Raw genomic sequence first — 18,739 nt, 5'->3', positions numbered from 1 at the left:
GCTACAGCCCAGGCTGACATTTTCACACCCCTGATCAGAATTCCCTCTGAATTGACTGGACTCAGCAACACCTTTGTTGGCCTACCTTGCGCCTGTGCAAAGATGTTGTCCCAAGAGACCCAGAAACCTGCTGGACAGTATGCATGCTGCTGTGTTCCCCTTCCAGTGATGTCAGGGTCATTAATGTCTCCAATAAGACCTGGGGTCATTATTCTGGAGACTTCCTTGTGTTGCTTAAATAGGCAAATGAGTGGAGATCCCAGTGTGATGTGCTTCCTGTTCCTGAACTGCTCTGCATCGACTGGATGGAGGTGGGTCAGACCCTGCCTCATTGCCCTCGTGGGATTCAGTTGCCGGCCAACAGAAACTGATCCTATCAGTCATGGCATCTGGAGTGTGTGTCTTGCACCCACTCTGAAGGCGATGCCTTTCCCGTAGGTCCTGTGCAGTCCCTGCCGGCCACCTGCAGCTGTGCTGGAGAGCCCTGGCACCTCCTGTAGCACAACAGGCCTGTCCATGGCCATCGAGTAGCTGCCCTGAATTAGGTTAGGTGATGTGGGGATGTCCATGAGACATCTGCCGTTACAGTCAGTGGGGATCTAGTATACACGGCTGATGGAGAAGATGGATGATGTCAATGGCAATGAGTACATCTGGTCCCCTGTCTACCTCAGAAGGCTGCCCTGGGTTGAAAGAGTAGGGAAAAGTTCAGTTGTCCAAAATGTGGGCATGTGCTGGTGGCCAAAGGAATTCCTCATGAATCTCAAAGATGACGGCACCAGATACTGCCCTGTCTCCATGAACTGCTCCGTTAGATCTTGCAGTTACCGGCACGTATCTTGGACCACGTCTGAGACCTGAAATGTCAGTAGGTGTTTGAGTCTGAAGAGCTCACTGCTGGCCTCCATCTCCAGGAATGACGCTGGGAGCTGAGACCAGCAGCTCCCATGCAGCAGGTGCCTATTTTGTGCCCACCTGAAGAGAGGCAAGAGGAATCCCCCCTCCTGTGGGATTGTGGCAGCCCTAAGTGAGAGCTGAGTCCACTTCACACCCAGGACTACAAACCAAGGAGGAGATGCCTCAATTGACGAAGCCGACTGCCTTCGCTCAGCGGGGGCAAAGGAGATCTGGCACTGTCCAGGTTTCCTGTCTCATACCAGAAGGAACAAGACCTTTCTCGTGCGCAGCTCTCTCTGATACCAGAAATTACCCGGCTGGAAAGAAGCGTCTCTCCAGAGGTGCAAGAGAGACCACACAGTATTACTTCAGTCTCTTTCCCAGCAGGTTCCCCTGGAGGCACAGGGACACCTCCAGGGAGCCCCGAGGAGGCAGAGAAAGTGACGTCTCGGGCTGGTCCTCTGCGTCTGAGCTGGGCTGGGCTCCTGGGATGGAGGGAGCTCGTGGCAAGCGGGCAGCGCTGCAGAGAGATGGCTCTGCCCAGGAGCAGCTCCTCTGCAAAGGGCAGCAGGGCTGAGGGCACTGCCTGCAGGTAACGAGGGGAGACGTGTGAGGCCAGCGGATCTTAAAGGCAGCCTGGGGTGGGAGAGTGCTGAGAGCTCACTGGGAGAAGTCCTCACAGCCTTTGCACAGTCTCTGGCTGCAGGGCATTGAATCTGCAGCTGCTGGAGGCATCTCCAGAAGCTGGACCAACCCCCAGCCTACGGGATCTGCAAGTACAACTCTCACAGTTTCTCTAGTTTCGAGGAGAAGGACAACGTGTGGAGCAGGGCTTCCCTGCTGCACCGTCAGAGGGACAGGGCATGCTGTGTCTCTGCTGCAGTATAATGCAGAGAGGCTCCCTGGAGCAGTCTCCTAAAGCTGGCATAGCCCATGGCTAATGTGATCTGTCAGGAAGGCTCTCAAGGCTCCGTCGGTGTTGAGAAGGATGTGCTCGAGAGCAGGGCACCCCTACCACATCACCAAAGGCACAGGGCATGTCGGCTGCCTTCTCCCAGGGACGGCTGCCGGGCTGTGAAGGTGGGTGTGCGTGCAGGGGTGCTCAGGGCTGTCCTTCAGAGCAGGGTCCCCGTGTCCCAGGGAACTGTGTGCTGGGCCAGGGACTCTGCTGCCTGCCAGGGTCAGCTCTCAGCCTGCCCGGGGAGCTCCCCCTGGCGCTGCGGGGAGAAGCTGTGGGTGGAAGGAGTGACCCCAGTCGTGTCATGGCAGGGTCCTTCTGCAGTCGTGAGGGTGCTGCATGGGTCGTGTTTCCTCCCAGCTCCAGATCACCCCCAGGACATTTGCAGAGGATCCTTTTGGAGAAGGACTTCAAGGCAGCATTTACCTGAAAGAAATGGAGCCCATGTTTTGAATTTTCCACCTTTAGTGGGATGCATGGGGAGTGGGAGAAAGGAATTTCCTTTTCCATTTAGGATGGCACCTCCCCACCACCACACATACATTCCCTGGAAATACTCCCTCGTCTCCTCTCCCACATCCTGGAGGAGAAATGTTCAAGTGTCTCCCTGTCCTGACTCTTTTTGAAGAAGAATTTTCACCTGTTCCCCTCTCGCCCCTGCTGTCCTTGTTCCTTCCCTTCTTCCACTGTGGTGGGGGCTGAGGATTCAGGTGCAGCTCAGACACTGACGCTGCACGTCCTGTCATGCCTGTGTATCCAGGGAGGAAAAGCATCCAAATGCCTTTAATATTTTGGGCTCTGGGGACTGCAGTGTGTGGGGCCGAGAGTAAGCCACCCCATCTTTAGGCTAGTTGGCTCTTTCCCAGGAGTGTCCTGCTTGGCTGCACGCTGCCCTCCAGAAGGGCTCAGCTCTCCCGTGGCATCCCTGTGTCGTCTAGCAGCCCCACGGAGTAGACATGTCAGTGCCAAGGCCACGTAAATCCAGCTGGAGGGCTGAATGTAGGCAGCTGCAGTGAGCCCCCTGTGTCCCTGGCTGGGAGGGGAGAGCTGAGATCCTCCTCGGGTCCAGTGAGCTCAGGTGAGGGGCTGGGAGAACTGCGCTTGTAAATGGGACTCCTCTGCTCTCAGCAGTGTCCAGGTTCTTCTCAGGGGAATGTCTGCTTGGGATCATCCTCCAGCTCAAAGAGGCAGCAGCACAGGGCAGCTGAGAGCAATTCTGATGGACAAACTCGCTGTCCTCGCTCTGCACTGAGGGACAGTCCCCTTGGCTCGCAGGACCCACAAGGTTTCACTTGCAGCACAGCAGAAATGCCAGGGATTTCTGCCTTAAAAACACTCCTCAGGTGTGGTGGGGAAACTACAACAGAACAACACCAACAACAAGGTGCCCTGAGCTCTGCCCTGCAGTCGGGTGACAATGCTGAAAAGCCCTTTGATGCCAGGAGTGGATTTAATCTGAGATCACCCCGTGTTCCTTTTTACCCATGGCTGTAGGGCAGGACTGAATCCTGCAGAGATCTCAGCTCTCTGGTGGACTATCAGCCAGCACCAACCAGAGTGTACAAAAAGGACCTGCAAAAGGTCTTCCTGAAAGGCGAGAGCCAGTTTGGTGGGTTTCTAAGACCAATTGAATACTTTAGTTTGAGAGAAATCTTCCCCACCTTCTCACTGCTTTTCTTTCCATTAACAGGTCTCCAAGCCCAGGGGAAGAAAATGTCGAATGGCAGCTCCATCACCCAGTTCCTCCTCCTGGCATTTGCAGACACGCGGGAGCTGCAGCTCTTCCACTTCTGGACCTTCCTGGGCATCTACCTGGCTGCCCTCCTCAGCAACAGCCTCATCATCACCACCATCGCCTGTGACCACCGTCTCCACACCCCCATGTACTTCTTCCTCCTCAACCTCTCCCTCCTTGACCTGGGCTCCATCTCCACCACTCTCCCCAAAGCCATGGCCAATTCCCTCTGGGACACCAGGGACATCTCCTATGCAGGATGTGCTGCACAGCTCTTGTTCTTCGTCTTCTTTCTCACAGCAGAGTATTGTCTTCTCACCATTATGGCCTATGACCGCTACGTTGCCATCTGCAAACCCCTGCACTACGGGACCCTCCTGGGCAGCAGAGCTTGTGTCCACATGGCAGCAGCTGCCTGGGGCAGTGGGTTTCTCTATGCTCTCCTGCACACGGCCAATACATTTTCCCTGCCCCTCTGCCAGGGCAATGCCCTGGGCCAGTTCTTCTGTGAAATCCCCCAGATCCTCAAGCTCTCCTGCTCACACTCCTACCTCAGGGAAGTTGGGCTTATTGTGGTCAGTGCCTGTTTAGGCTTCGGTTGTTTTGTGTTCATCGTGCTGTCCTACGTGCAGATCTTCAGGGCCATGCTGAGGATCCCCTCTGAGCAGGGACGGCACAAAGCCTTTTCCACGTGCCTCCCTCACCTGGCCGTGGTCTCCCTGCTTGTCAGCACTGCCGTGTTTGCCTACCTGAAGCCCCCCTCCATCTCCTCCCCAGTTCTCGACCTGGTGGTGGCTGTGCTGTACTCAGTGTTGCCTCCAGCACTGAACCCCCTCATCTACAGCATGAGGAACCAGGAGCTCAAGGAGGCCATTAGGTATCTGATTTCATGGATTTTTTTCAAGAGGGAGAAATGTTCCACCTCTCTCCACAAATGACTCCCGCACTATTTGATTCCATCTGCTTTTTTGTGTGTTTTGTTATTGGCTTTGTGTTTTTAATGATTACATTTCTCATCATTGCTGTTGATATTGTCATTTATGGTTTTTATGCTCCTACACAAAGGTTTCACTTGTGTCACTACACCTGAGACATTTACGTCTTAGTTTCACCTGGTTCCCTTCTAAAAATGTATTTCACAGTGGCTCAGAGCTGGCCTCTTTCACAGAGTCTCTGTTAACAAAGCAAGATCTCCCTGGTGCAGTGCTTTAATGCTGGGGTCTTTCTCCAAACATGCCTGAGGAAATTCACCCCTGAAGGTCTTCTTCCTCCTCCATGTGTCCAGGAATAAAAAGCTGACTGTCCGTTTGTAACATTTTAGAGATATTGGACTGGATTTAGGAGTCACCAGTCGGTGTCTGGTGAGAGGTAAGATCGTGGGTTTAACTGAGGGACGTACCCCAGCCCTTCACACAGATGACATAAAGGCCACCCATCCTGTGGGAGGGGAATCTGGAGCTGTCTGGAGAGGCTGGTGTTTCTGCAGGGACAGCATGTTCCTGGGGTTGTGCTGGGATGGCAGAGGTCAGAAGGATGGGGTCTGGGGCCTCAAGCAGAGGCCATGTGCAGACCTCCTCTGGGCACTCTCCCGTTCCTCCCCACCTGTCTACAGCAGGAATTCCCACAGAGGGACAGACACGTCCAGGTGTGGCCACACCACGGCTCACTGAAAGGGCATGAAAAGTCAAGCTGTCTGGGTAGCCCTCTCCTCCTAATCCATCCCTGTGTGCAGCTGGCCTCGTTCATGGTCAGCATGCGCCACTGGCTCACGTGGTGTCCCTCATAATGCGTGGGCCCTTCTCCTCAAGGTCACTGCTCATCCTGTCACGTCCCACCTGGCACTGTAATACGGTGTTTTTCTTCCCCCTGATGCAGGACTGGCCACTTCTCTTTGTAAAACTTCAGCAGTTTCTTCTGGCTGACTCCCAGAATTTCCCAAGGTCCCCCTGGACTGAAGATCCATTTTGTTCGTTCTTCATGTTTGCGTGCAGGCAGCTCACCATGGTTGTGGTGATGCATCAGCACAAGATAACAGCACGAGGAGTTGCAGGGCACTACAGGGAATTAAAGACATTCCTAATTTTGTACTGTCCAGCAGAGGAATTGTCACAACAGCTATGTTAGAAACATCTTTGTGCCCCGTAGAGAGGGCACAAAGCAAGCAAATGTAGGGCCTGTGGGGAAAGAGAAGCTGGGCTGTTTGTAGAGGAATCTACGACAATGGTTAAAGAAAAGAACTTGGGAAGGGGAAAGAGGAAAAAGGAAAACCAAAAGTTCAACTCAGGATATGATGAAAGCGGTTTGGAGATACCCGATGAGCAGCATTGAGTCAATGCCTTGAGTGGGACAAAAAACCCACAGCGGAGTGGACCAAAGTTATGTCTGCTTACTTCTGTGGTCATGGGCAACGTGAGCGCTCTCCCCCTCATCATGAAGGTAAGACCCGTGGTGGAAAGAAATGCACAGTCTCTCATCCTGGAAGGGACCTTGGGAAGACTCCAGACCAAGACAATCCACAGTCTGTGGAGAAAGGGCAATGAGGATGGGGCTGTTTGCATGCTAGTTAGCGTTAGTGTTTGATGTGTACCTCTATAGATACACAGACAGCACGGATCCCTCCAGGAGCTGGTCTCAGACCCTCCATCTCTCTAGAAGCTGGCCTCGGGATTCCCTCATCCCTCCAGTTCCCCCATGCACAGACAAGCACACACACACACAAACAAATGGCCCTCTCCAGCACAGAACCACGGAACCCTGGAGGCTGGAAGGCAGCCAGCTTCCACCTTCTCTGTGCTTCCTCTTCAGGCTTGATGTTACTCAGAGCTCTTTTCTCATGCATGCCAGCCTCCTGCCACCTTGGCATGACTTCCTGCATGTTGGCATGGACCATTCTGGATGACAAAGAGGTGATCCTTGACCACCAAAAAGCTCCCTGCAGGACCCACCTGGCCACAGACATCCTCTGATCCAAGGGTATCAAAATCTACCTCCCTAACTCTTATGCCCATCAGTCTTTATCGTATGAAAATGAGTTAACTTTCTTAAGATATATAGCTAGCTAGCTCCCATTGTGTACTGATTTATCATGCTTGGGTAAGTGAGTTAAAGGAGGTCAGCTCATCACAAGGAGCAGAAGAACAGCCCTGCCCTCAAAATAAGGACTTCTCAGAATCATTCAGCTGTCCATGAAGGATAAAAGATACCCCTGGAGAACCGAGATAATGCCAGTATCCTCGTCCCTCTTACACACCTTTGAAACTCTCCCAGTGTCCAGCATCACAGACAAGTAATTAGCAATAGACCAACTCCGGGGACGTCTGGATCAATAGACAAGCCACGAGAAGGCTGATGGCTGATGGAGCTGCAGAGATATAGCTACTTTGTGCAGTTTTACTGTGATTAGGAATTGGTACTCCGTGTGTGTGTTAGTTAGTCATTAGTCAAATAATAAGGTACCTGAACGCTTGAATGGCATAAGAACCCTGTGTTTAACCGCATTTGAGGTACCCCAATTGAGCTCGGACGCCTCATGCACATGACTAAATATTTACACTTGCACCTCTGTACTTTGTGTCCTAGCCTCTCTGCTCGGTCAGCACGGGCCACTTGCAAATTTTCATAACACAACTGACTGATTGCCACTGCAGTGGGGCAAGGTCTCTCCCTTCTCCATGCAGTAGATGTGAGGCAGTTTAGAACACAAGACACATCACACCAGGGTCTCCACTCATGTGTTGCACTCTCAAAGTGCTGTTTTTTCTCTTGCCCAACATTTACTCGCCCTCTTCATAATACAGTCAAGGAACAGGCAAAAAAATCTCGTGGGGGACCTGTCAGCAGCACCTTGTCATTCATGGAGATCACCTTCACCTTTGTCAAAGGCCCTTGAGGGCTGCAGAGACACCACTGACAAAAACCCTCTTTCTTGCCAGGGCCGCCCTTCCCAGCCCTGTTTCTCTCTGTTCTTGCAGACAGCAGGCTTTGCTCACCATCAACATCCAATTTCAGCTTTAAGCTTCCAGGTGCCGTCCACTTGACCGTGTCTCTGCCGTGAAGCAAAGCCTTTGCACACAGAAGGTCTTCAATGCTTGGTACCAGGTTTCCTTTAAGAGACGTCCGAGCTTGGCCTGGAGCTACACCTGAGGTGCCACAGCCCAGATGTGCACCAAAACTCTCAGCCAGGGGAAGAGACAAGTTGAGAGAGAGCCTGTGCTTTTTGACTTTGACAGAGGAACTGCCAAGGCGTGGTGGGACAAGGCACACAGCTTGGGGTGCTGCAATGGATGGCTACAGGCTTTTCAGGAGAGACAGGCTGGAAGGATCAGGAGTGGGGTTTCCTGAAAGTGAAGCCGTTAACTGGATGTATGGCGCAACTCCTTGGGGCAGGTGAAGAGTTTGGTGAGCCTTTGTGGGGGAGGGTGAGAGGAGAGGCCAGTAGAAGTGTCCTGTCATGGTGGGAGATAAGGAACCCACAGTCAGGATGAGGAAGAGGGTATAGTCTTTCTGAAGGATCCCAGGGAAGCGTCTGGCTGTACGAGCCTGGGTCTCGCTGGGGACTGCCATGATACTGGCAGCTTCTGAAAGAGGAGCACAGCAGCACGTACAGTCCAGGTGGTTTCTGGAGTGTCTTAGGACAACGTCTTAGCACAGCTGCCAGATGGGCCAACAAAAATAATACCAACCTTGATGTGATACCTGCAATGCAGGAAGAGCTGGTCAGAGACGTGAAGATTGGCTGTCGTGACCCTGAAGTAGTGGGGTCCCAGCACTCCAGGGCAGTGAGGAAGCAGAACAGAAGACTGCAGACGCTGGACCTCAGAGGTCCTTTTGCCTTTGGCCTACGCTGAGGAGTTTTCGTGGGGATCCAATGGTCAGGAGCACTGAAGGTGGCGCAAAGCTCTGTACAGCTGGTCTTCAAGGACAGCATCCTCCAAGGAGAACATTGGCCTGTATCAAAACTCAGTTTGAAACCTGAAAGTAAATTCAGGGGAATCATAACGAGATTTCCAACTTCAGGAATTCTTACAGAAGAAAACAAAGATATTAGTTGGACACTGCTGTATTGAGTTAGAGTAGGGAGAGAGAGTTCCGAGATACTCTATGCCTTTTTTGCCTCAGGCTTCCCCAGCAAGGTCTCTCAGGGCTTTGTGCCTCTAGGCAAGACTCTGGACAAGAACAGCCAATGGCGGATAGGAATGAAATCAGGATCTACTGGAGCAAACTCAACCACTACCAGTACATGGGAATGGACGGGGTACATCCAGAGGTGCTGGAAAGTAAGAGAATGTCACAGTGAGACCACTCTCCATCATCTTGGAAAGGTCCTGGAGGCTGGCGGGACTCCCTGACATCTGGCAAAAAGTAAATGCTGCATGCATCTTTCAAAAGGGTCCAGAGAAGGAGGTGGGGAGCTAAAGGCTGCTTAGCTTCCCTTTAGATGAGGAACATGTCCCAAAGCATGTTCTCTCGCACTGCATTTCTGGGTGCCTGAAGGAGACGGTGCCTGGATGAACTCAGGGAACACGTACACCGGTTACGGTTTGGCACTTGGAGGGCCATGGTGTTATGCCATTGTACGCCCCATAAAGATTTGGCCATCTCAAAAAAAGGGACGATAGGAGGGAAGTGCTAGCAGGTGGGACCATTGCTTGACTGCAAAGAGATAAAGGCAGGATCTATCCAACGTATCCAACCTTCATTGATCCCAGCCTCTTTTAGATAGGAGATATAGATGTGAAATATATTAAAATAAACATGTCCTCGGAACACAGTCTGGGATCTGTGCTTGACAGGAAAATGTGTTTTCTATTGGTCTAAGGCCATCCAGAATGGAAAGTGAACTTCAGGGCAGGGAATGGGGACGTGACATACAGCTGAGGAATGTCTTCTCTGTATTGAACTCTGCCTGCCTTTGATTTCCTTTGTTGGCCATTAGGAAACACCATTCTGTGTCAGCTCGTTTTCAAGGTAAAGCAGGTGGGAACCGGTGCCAAGGAGTGGAAACACGCAGCTACGGACTGGAGTGGAGAAAGCTCAGGTTTGAACAGGCTGCTGTCAGTCCTGGTTGCCAGGTGAGAGACATGGTGAGATTGAGACAAAGCCTGTCCACGGAGTGTTTGCAATAAAGGGTCTTGCCTTAAAGGGTCTTGAGGCTCCATTAGCAGAAATTCAGGACCAATATGAACTGGAGATTGCTGGCATCATTTATTGCGTAAGAAGAAAAAATAAAGAACAAAATAAGAAGGAAGCAATCCTTTCTTATGGTTGTTTAGTATTGAAATGTATTCATCTGAGAACTCTCTAATTAAGCACAGAAGAACTGAGGAATCCAGGAAGTCTATGCACAGAGACTTGGCTGGTTATGGCATTTTGTATGGAAATGAGTCCTCTCCGGCCAAGATCCTGTAGACCCTCAAACGCTGGGCAAGCCTCTAGAGAAGTAAAACTCAGCAGCAAACCCCAAGATGGTGAGGGTGTTACCAGGCCCCATTGATGCCCATCACTGGAGACACCATGGAGGGAACGACCGGACAAGATTCCTGTCCCTGGGGACCGGTGAAGCAGAAAGTCAGAAGCACTGGTTATAGGTGGAAAATCAAATGTGGAGGTGGCTCTGAAAACCCTTGATGCATTTCATCAATGGAGATAGCTACGCCCTGTCCCCTGTCCCTTGGGGATTTGCCAGAGCCTGTGAGATTCCAACAGTTCACCCACCTTCTTCCAAAGCCCTGATAATGTTCCCCTCGCACAGAAGATGCCTTAGCCCCCCGACTTGCTTGAACCTTCTGGTGGAAGTTCCAATATGAACTGGTGCCAAAGGCAGCCAAGTGGTGTGCTACATCTGACATTGCCAATGCATTCTTCTTTTTCAATCCCTTTGGCAGCAGGGTGCAGGCCACAGTTTGCTTTCACGTGGTGTCCAATGCACCTGGAATGCCCCCAGTGACAGGACAAGAGGTACTTGAACATAAGAAGTTCCATCCAAACATGAGGAGGAACTTCTTGACTTTGAGGGTGGCAGAGCACTGGAACAGGCTGCCCAGAGACGTGGTGGACTCTCCTTCTCTGGAGACTTTCAAAACCTGCCTGGACGCATTCCTGTGCAACGTGCTCTAGATGAACCTGCTCCGGCAGGGGGGTTGAACTACGTGATCTCCAGAGGTCCCTTCCAACCCCTACCATTCTGTGATTCTGTAATCGACTATCCTACAGTTTGCCATGGACTAATCCAAACTGCAGTGGAAGAGCCTGATAGCCCTGAACATGTACAATACATCCATGATCTCATCATGTGGGGCAACAAAGCAGAAGTGTTTGAAAAGGGGAAAAGAGCAATTCAGATTCTTCTGAAAGCTGGTTTTGCCATACAAGAAGCAAGGTCAAGGGACTTGCAGAGAAGATTCATTTCTTGGGAATAAAATGGCAGGATGGATGCTATCATGTCCCTATGGATGCGGTCAACAAGATTGCAACTATGTCTCCACCAGCTAAGAAGAAGGAAGCACAAGCTTTCTTAGGCCTTGTGGGATGCTGGAGAATGCATATTCCAGGTTGTAATCAGCTTGTGAGCCCTCTCTATGGAGTAACCTGAAAGAAGATCTATTCTGAGTGCGGCCTTGAGCAACAGCAACCCTTTGAGCAGATCAAACAGGAGATAGCTTGTGTGATAGCTTTTGGGTCTGTCCAGACAGGACCAGCCGTGCGTAATGGTCTCTACAGTGCAGCTGGGGCACGTGGTCTCACCTGGAGCCTCTGGCAGAAATCATCGGGAGAAACCTGAGGTCAACCTCTAGGCTTTGGAGATGAGGGTATTGAGGATCGGAAGCCCTCAGCACCCCAACCGAAAAAGAGATCCTGACAGCGTATGAGGGGGTTTGAGCCACTTCAGAAGTTGTTGATGGGCAAGCACGGCTCCTCCTGGCACAGCAGTTGCCTGTGCTACACTGGATATCCCCTCCACACATCACGCGACTGACACTACATGGACTAAGCGGGTAGTGCTGATCACACAGTGAGCTCGACCAGGGAAACCAAACCTCCAGGAACCCTTGAAGAGATTACGGACTTTCCAGAGGGCATAGATTTTGGAGCATCTCATGAGGAGGTGGCTCCTGCCCAGGTGGCACCCTCATACAATGAGTTGTCATCTACTGATGAAAGGTGTGAAAGGCAGGGCCAGAAGGCTGGATGCCTCTCCCAAAGCTGCTATCAGGAGCACACCCAAGGAACTGTTCCATGAAAAGTCCTCATGGTGTTCTGGGGTTCTCCACAGACTCAGGGGGACAGGGTCAGAGTTGCAGGGGGATCTGTTAGGGACCAAGGGCTGGACGAAGAGAGCTCCCTTCTTGGTGGCACATGTCCAAGCAGAGTGCACATGGTCTTCGATTGTTCTTCCTGGTACTGTCCCGCTTGTGGTATGGGTGATGGCCACTGCTATCCTGGAGAGGAACTTGGAGTTGCCAGGAGAGCTCATGGGATCTCCCGGAAAAGTATGTGAGTCTGGGTGAGCAGTGAGTGGCACCTCATCAAATGAGTGACCATCCAAGGTGGAGTGTCCTTGAAGGAAAGGTGAACCTAAAGAGCCCATGGGCTAACAAGGCCCCTGCAATGCCAGGAGCCAGCAGGCCAAAGGGACAAAAGACTAGACAATGGTTCAGCCCACTGTCCTGGAGACCCTGTGGGACCGATCTAGGGCAGCCCTTCCCTGCCCTTTGTGACACTAAAGACACCCCATTGTCCTGCCAAGCCCTGTCCTTGTCTACTGAGCAATCAGGGAAGATGGAAGGGGACTCAGCAGCAGTGATCCCTTTCTGGCTGGGGCTGCTCCCCACCTTGACCAGCATGGCGAGTGCAGGGTCACCCCATGGCCCCAGGGCACCACAGCCCCCTCCCTCTGCAGAGCAGCACCGCCAGCTCAGGTCCCTGCAGGAAGCATGGGGTGGGAACCAGGAATGTCCAGCCAGGCCAGCCTGGACACACTCACCTGGGGAAAGGCTTTCTGGGGAGAAAGGGTGACCAGGGAGAAGAGCAAGGGAGCATTTCTGTGCCTGCAGGGAGGAATCCATGGGAAGGACAAACCTCTTTCTGCAGGCCCCCACTCTGGGCAGGCTGCTCTGTGCCTGGAGCAGGACTCTTGTGCTGGCCTGGGGAGAGGGGCTGGCACTGAGGGGACACAGACCATCTGTGGCCCAGGCACTGGGGGAGGCCACCAAAACAGGAGGGCTGAGGGGGACAGAGCCCTGAGGGCTGCTGGGGTACTTTGCCAGGGAGATGTCTCCCCACCCTTGAGCACACCTGTCCCATGCGGTTCCAGCACAGTGGGGCCATTGGACCGTTAATGGGGCAGCAGGGCCCGCCTTCCCATTGCTCTCCGGTTTCCCATCCCCTTACTCCTCACTCAGTCACATCCCTCTAAAGTACCCAGGTGCTGCTTTGAGCTTCAGGCAGTTGGAAGAATGCCCTGGTCTTTCAGCAGGCTGATAATCTCTTCAGCCAAATCCTTCCATGTGTTTATATCTGTCATATCCCATCCATCTCTCGCCCATACTTGGAGTGAGGTTATTCCTTTTGGTTGGTGACCCTCGCTGGAGGAGGTTCACCAGGTTGAAGAAGCCCATGTCCCTCATCGTCCCCACACAGGGCTTATGCGCTAAGCCCCAATCCTCAAAACTAAGAAATTCCAACTGAACTCAAGAAAACAGGTTTTGGCATCAAGAACCCTGGCCCAGGCTGCCCTGAGAGGCTGTGGAGTGTCCTGTTGTGGAGATACTAAAAACCAACCTGGACATCTTCTTAAGTGACCTGCTCTGGCTGACTCCCTCTAGGGCAGCAGGAATGAACTAGACGATCTCCAAAGATCCCTTTCAATCTACATGATTCTGTGAGGACATGGCAGTCCAGCAACATCTAGGGTAGATGCTTGTGAGGTCCCTTCTGCCTGAGAACCCAACAGGCCAGCAGCAGGCAAGGCCTGGCGTGTTGATTGTGAGGTCACCGCTGCTATAACGGCAGGAACCTGGCGGCAGGCCAACCCCCGGCTCAAGGCTGGGTTCAGTGCCTACGAGGTCATTTCTCCATGAGTACCTGACAGGCCAGCAGCAGGCACGTGGTGTGGATGTTGGTTATGAGGTCAGTGCTGCCACAATCTCTGATAGGCCAGAAGCAGGCAGATATTGATTTGGAGGTCACTTCTGCCTGAGTCCTTGATAGCCCCGCAGCAGGCAAATGGCCTGAATGCCAGTTGTGAGGCTGCTGCTGCCTGAGGACCTGAGAGACCATGAGCAAGCTCGTGGGTGTTTGAAGCCCTGTGTTCCAGAGCACCCCTTAGGCCAGCAGGTTGAAGACCAGGCTTGGTTCTTGTGAGGCCCCAAGTATGGGACATGCCAGCAGCATGCGTATGAATGCAACACACAGTATGGGACACGCCAGCATGTATGGAACACACCAGCAGCTAGAGGTCGCTTGTGGGATCACTGCTGCTTGGGCACATGATTATCCAGCAGCAGGCTCATGACTGGGGTCTGTGTTTGTGAAGTCATTTCCTTCTGAATACCTTTGTAGGCCAAAATGAGGCTTGTGGCTGTGTTTGGAGCCTGTGTGGTCTCTTCATCTTGGAAACTTTCTGGACTCTAACATAGGTGGTGGGACATCCACACTAATGGTCCCAAGGCTTCTTCCAGCTTTTACTTTCTGAGCAGTGAAATCTCTTGGGATTTCTCTTCCATGGGTTGAGGTTTCTGGGCTCACTGGTAGGGCGTCCAACAAAGCTAAGATGCCTGGGCGTGAAGAGTGAAATATTTATTAATATACAAACAGTGATTTAACAAAATTAGTAGTGAACGCGACAGTGTTTTATGGGATGTGATGACAAGGTACACTTGATTCTTTATTGCATAGAGGACAGGGTCGGACAAGCTGTCAGGGAGACCCTCCCGTTGAGTCATGAGGCTCAACTTGCTTTCTAAACTCCTTCTCGGAGAGGAGTCTGCCTGAGGCTGGATCCAATGCTAGTCCCAGCCTTGGTTAACGGTTTATGTCTAAAGGATTATATATGCGCAATCAATCCTTTCTATCACTTAGCTAAGATTTCACAGTTTAACGTTCTATTAATCACCTACCGAGAATCTGTTGTGGCAAGGAATCTCTCGACGTCTAGGAGGAGAACCTTAAGCGAGCATCCCTGCTCAAGGGGAGATCCTGGCGTGCAGCCCACTGCCGTGCAGGAGAGCTCCAAGCACTCTTGGGCTGTCCACTATTTATAGAGTAAGAGAATTGACCTACAGTCATATTCGCATGGGAACAAAATATCTAGGCCCCCACTCCAGACAGTGTGTTGGCTGTGTTGCCAGCCATCCCCCAAAGTCCAGGTGACACTCATCACACCTCCCACTGATGGTTATGGCTTGAGCAGGAGCTGGGGAGGGGCAGAAGCGGGAGAGCGCAGCGCCACAAGATGCGGCACACAGGGATGTGGTTTAGTGGTGGACCTGGCAGGGCTGGGTTTACAGTTGGACACAATGATGTTAAAGATCCTTTCCAACATAGATGATTCCATGAGTCTGTGATTGTTTTGAGCCTCAGGACTCTGTTTCCTCCTCGCCCCTTCTCTGGGAGGCCAGGAGGTGTCACAGAATTTTCCTGCACTTGGCATTGCTCCCCCTCACATCCCTCTGCCCCAGGAAGAGCCCTGGGCCACAAGTGAGGGACAGGATCTGCCTTGCCAGGGCCTGGGGCTGAGGGCTTAGCCTTTCTGCTGCATCAAACCAACCAAGGGTTTCTTCAGCATTACAGCCACCTGCACTCTGCCTTTGCCCACCTGCAATCACAGCCTCCAATTATCTGCTCTAACGAGTCCCTGGGGAGGCTTTGTCAGGAATGGCCCTCAGTGGGGCTCATTAATGCTTCCAGGTACTTGGAGTTTGACTTCTGATTTCTTGAGCACTCTGTTCAACCTTCTCTCAGTATCTGAGGTCTGTGGACTCAGCAGCAAATACCCCATGGGGCTCATTAAAAGACAGAAAGCCTTAACAAGCTTCTCTTTTTGTAATTTTCTTCAAGACTTGTACAGCTAATTGGAGAGGTTTCATAGTGTAATGAAGTAGGAAGATTTCAAAATGCATCTGATAAAAATGATCTTTTCTGTTAAAGGATATATTTTATTACTTTTCACTTTACAGAAGAGGTGATAGAAGCATTCTCTGATTGATATTGGTGCAGAGTGTTTCCTCAGGAAGTCTGGACACCTAGGTAAAGCAGTCCCTTGATGTCCATCGCTGGATGGACAGCCTTGCTCCTCACCTCCCCAACCTCACCATTTCTGACATTGCCCACCTGGGACTTGCATCACTGCTCCTTGCATCAGACTTCTCCACTGGTCTCTGCAGCTGCAGGTTACAGCTCCATTGCTCCATCTCCCACCTGAGCCCCTTAGAGACCTGGCTGCACCCAGGCACAGGAGAATTTTCCCCATTCTTCAGAAAAGAAAAGTAAAGCACAATCAGTTTTCATAAACAATAAATGATATTCTGTAATCATATGCTAAGTACAAGCTACCACTAATGAAGTTGATTTCTACAAGGGATAAACTTAGGTAGTTAGACAAAAAATGATAGATATAAACATAATTAAAGAGCTGGCTAAGGAGGCAATTAGCCTGTTGAGAGACAGTCAGGCTGTTCAGTCCCTGAAGGTGAAAGCAGCAGCGTGGGCGAGAGGTACCTGCATGAACAAAGAGTAAATGGAGAAGAAAACTGAAGAATTATGGAAAGGGCCTTTGCCTAGACAGTCTGGATCTGAAAAGGTGACTTTAGAAATGGTCACTGTATCAGGACAAGTAGACAAAAAATTAGAGAAGCTAACTGCACTGTGTAACAGGGAGAATAGTTGTAATGGCGTCACAGGGAAGATCAATATTTCTTTGGAATATCCTTTCTGAGAGGTCATGGGATTGGCAGAGGTCTCTTGTGAGAGAGGACAAGCAAGTGGTGCACCCATCTTTGGAAGAATCCAACACTGCACCCCAGGGAACCAGAGGCTGCACAGGCTCACATCGGTGAGGAGCGGGCCATCAGTTGGAGTCCTCTTGGGTGACATTTGTGGGCACCAACAGCAGAACGTGTCCAAAACCCATCAGCATGGACTTACCAAGGGTCAATCATGCCTCGCCAACCTGACTGCCTTCACCATGAAGTAACTGCATTTGTGCATGAGGGCAACTCTCGCCATGTTTGTCAATAGCAATAAACTCGGAGGATCATTTGTTTACCAATTAATTTACCAATTACTGCCATGGGCAAAACAGACCCAACTTGGGAAAATTCATTAAATGTATTTCCAATTGATTGTAACAGAATAGGACAGTGAGAAATAAAACACAATTCAAATCACCTTCCCCCCTCCCTCCCTCCCTTCTTCCCAGGCTCAACTTCATTCCTAACTCTTCTACCTTTGCCGCGAGTGGCACAGGGGGGTTGTGGAATGGGAGTTGCCGTCAGTTCATAACACTTCGTTTCTGACCTTGCCCAAATGTGGGTCCTTCCCACTGACTGCAGTTCTCCACAAACTGCTCCAGCGTGGATCCTTTCCACAGGGTACAGTCCTTCAGGCGTGGACTGCTGCAGTGTGGGTCCCCCACAGGCCACAGGTCCTGCTGCAAAACCTGCTCCAGCATGGGCTCCTCTCCTTGGGCAGCAGGTCCTGCCAGGAGCCTGCTCCACCGGGGTCCTCCATGGGCTGCTGGTCTAACTCTCCTAAAGGAAAAAGGCCAGCCCAGCACGGCTTCTCTTCTGGACCAGACCACAAGAAGTCCCGGAGGATGGCTGTTTCCTATGCCCGTGGGACTTGAGAAAACTCAGAAGACTCCAGTGTTTTGGGTATTGCTGAACAGAGTTTGCATGGTGTCAAGGCCTTCTCTGTTTCTTTGTTCTGCTCCCTCCAGTGAGTAGGTGGGAGGTGAGAAAGAAGTTGAGAGGGGACCCAGCCAGGACCGCTGATCCAAACTGACCAGAGGCATATTCCATACCATATGACCTCATGCTCAGAAATAAAAGCTTGAGGCACAGGAGGAAGATGGTGGGGTTTTTAATTGTTTAAGGAATCTGCTGCTTGGAGACTGGCTGGGCATTAGTCTGCTTGTGGGAGGTGTTGAGTGATGGTCTCCGTTTCACTTGTTGAGGTTTTTTTAATCTCTTCTCTTCACCGGTTAAATTGTTATGTTGACCCCAAACTTTTCACACTTTATTTCTTCCTTGTCCCCCTTGTGAATGGGGAAGAAAGTGTGAGCGACTGTGTGGCTGCTGGGCTATTGGCTATTGGCCATGGTCAACACATCACAGCAAGGAAGATTGTGATAGCTGGGAGCGAGTTCAGCGGTTGGCCACCAAGATGCTTAGGGGCTGAAGGGGAAGGGCCTTCTTTAGCCTGGAGAAGGGAAGGTCTTGGGAAGCTCATAGCAGCCTGTGTGTCCCTATGGGGACATTTTCAGGGCCATGGAGCCAGGCTTGTGACAGTGGTGCTTGGCAGGAGGTTAATAGACAATGGTCAGATGTTGAAATAAGGAAGGTTCAGGACAAAGAAAATGAAAATCTTTTTCTCTGTGAGGGCATCCAAGCATTGCAGGAGGTTTCCCAGTGACATTGTGCCATCTCTGTCCTTGGATGTTTTCCATCTCCTACGGGATAAAGCCTTGAGCAACATTTGACCAGCATTGGTCATGCCTTGAGGCATTTGACCAGCTTCCTGAACAAAGCTATCAGTATGCCATGCCTCCTGAGATTCCTGGGAACAGCCACTTTCTTGTCTTTCTTGTTCTTCTACAAACTTCTCCACATCTCCAGACCAAGTGGTGATTTAGGCTGTAAAGAGAATGGAAACAAAGCCTCTGGCTTGGTTACTATCAACTTAATTGCTAAAAGAGAGTGAGATGGAGGGATCTCAGAGCTTCCAGATTCCTGTGGAAGGTTGAAGGCCTCCAAGAAAGGAGTTGAAAACAAGAGTGTTGAACTAGCCTAGCCTTTACATCACTTCACACGGGATGCTTCTCCTTCCCACTTTCAGCATTGGCACCCAGAAACCTCACATGCTTTTCTTCCTCTCCTCCCCAAACCTGACCAAGTGACATGAAGAAAGAAAGCAGAAAGGCCCTAGGCCCC

At 51.3% G+C, this 18,739-nt stretch overlaps 1 protein-coding gene across 1 annotated transcript; it reads left to right on the top strand.

Moving 5' to 3' along the window:
- Nucleotides 1-3,964: 3,964 nt before the first annotated feature.
- LOC128903241 (olfactory receptor 14J1-like) lies at nucleotides 3,965-17,869 on the top strand (the record flags this gene model as incomplete). The annotated part of the gene is made up of 2 exons (XM_054187254.1): nucleotides 3,965-4,459; nucleotides 17,861-17,869. Coding segments are annotated over 2 exons (504 nt in total), but the record flags the coding sequence as incomplete, so codon positions are not given.
- Between the last annotated feature and the right edge of the window lie 870 nt (nucleotides 17,870-18,739).

The sequence above is a fragment of the Rissa tridactyla genome, unplaced genomic scaffold, assembly GCF_028500815.1.
Source record: "Rissa tridactyla isolate bRisTri1 unplaced genomic scaffold, bRisTri1.patW.cur.20221130 scaffold_29, whole genome shotgun sequence".
NCBI lineage: Eukaryota > Metazoa > Chordata > Aves > Charadriiformes > Laridae > Rissa > Rissa tridactyla.
Note: the sequence above shows the minus strand (reverse complement) of the source record. Positions and strands in the feature narration are given on the sequence as shown.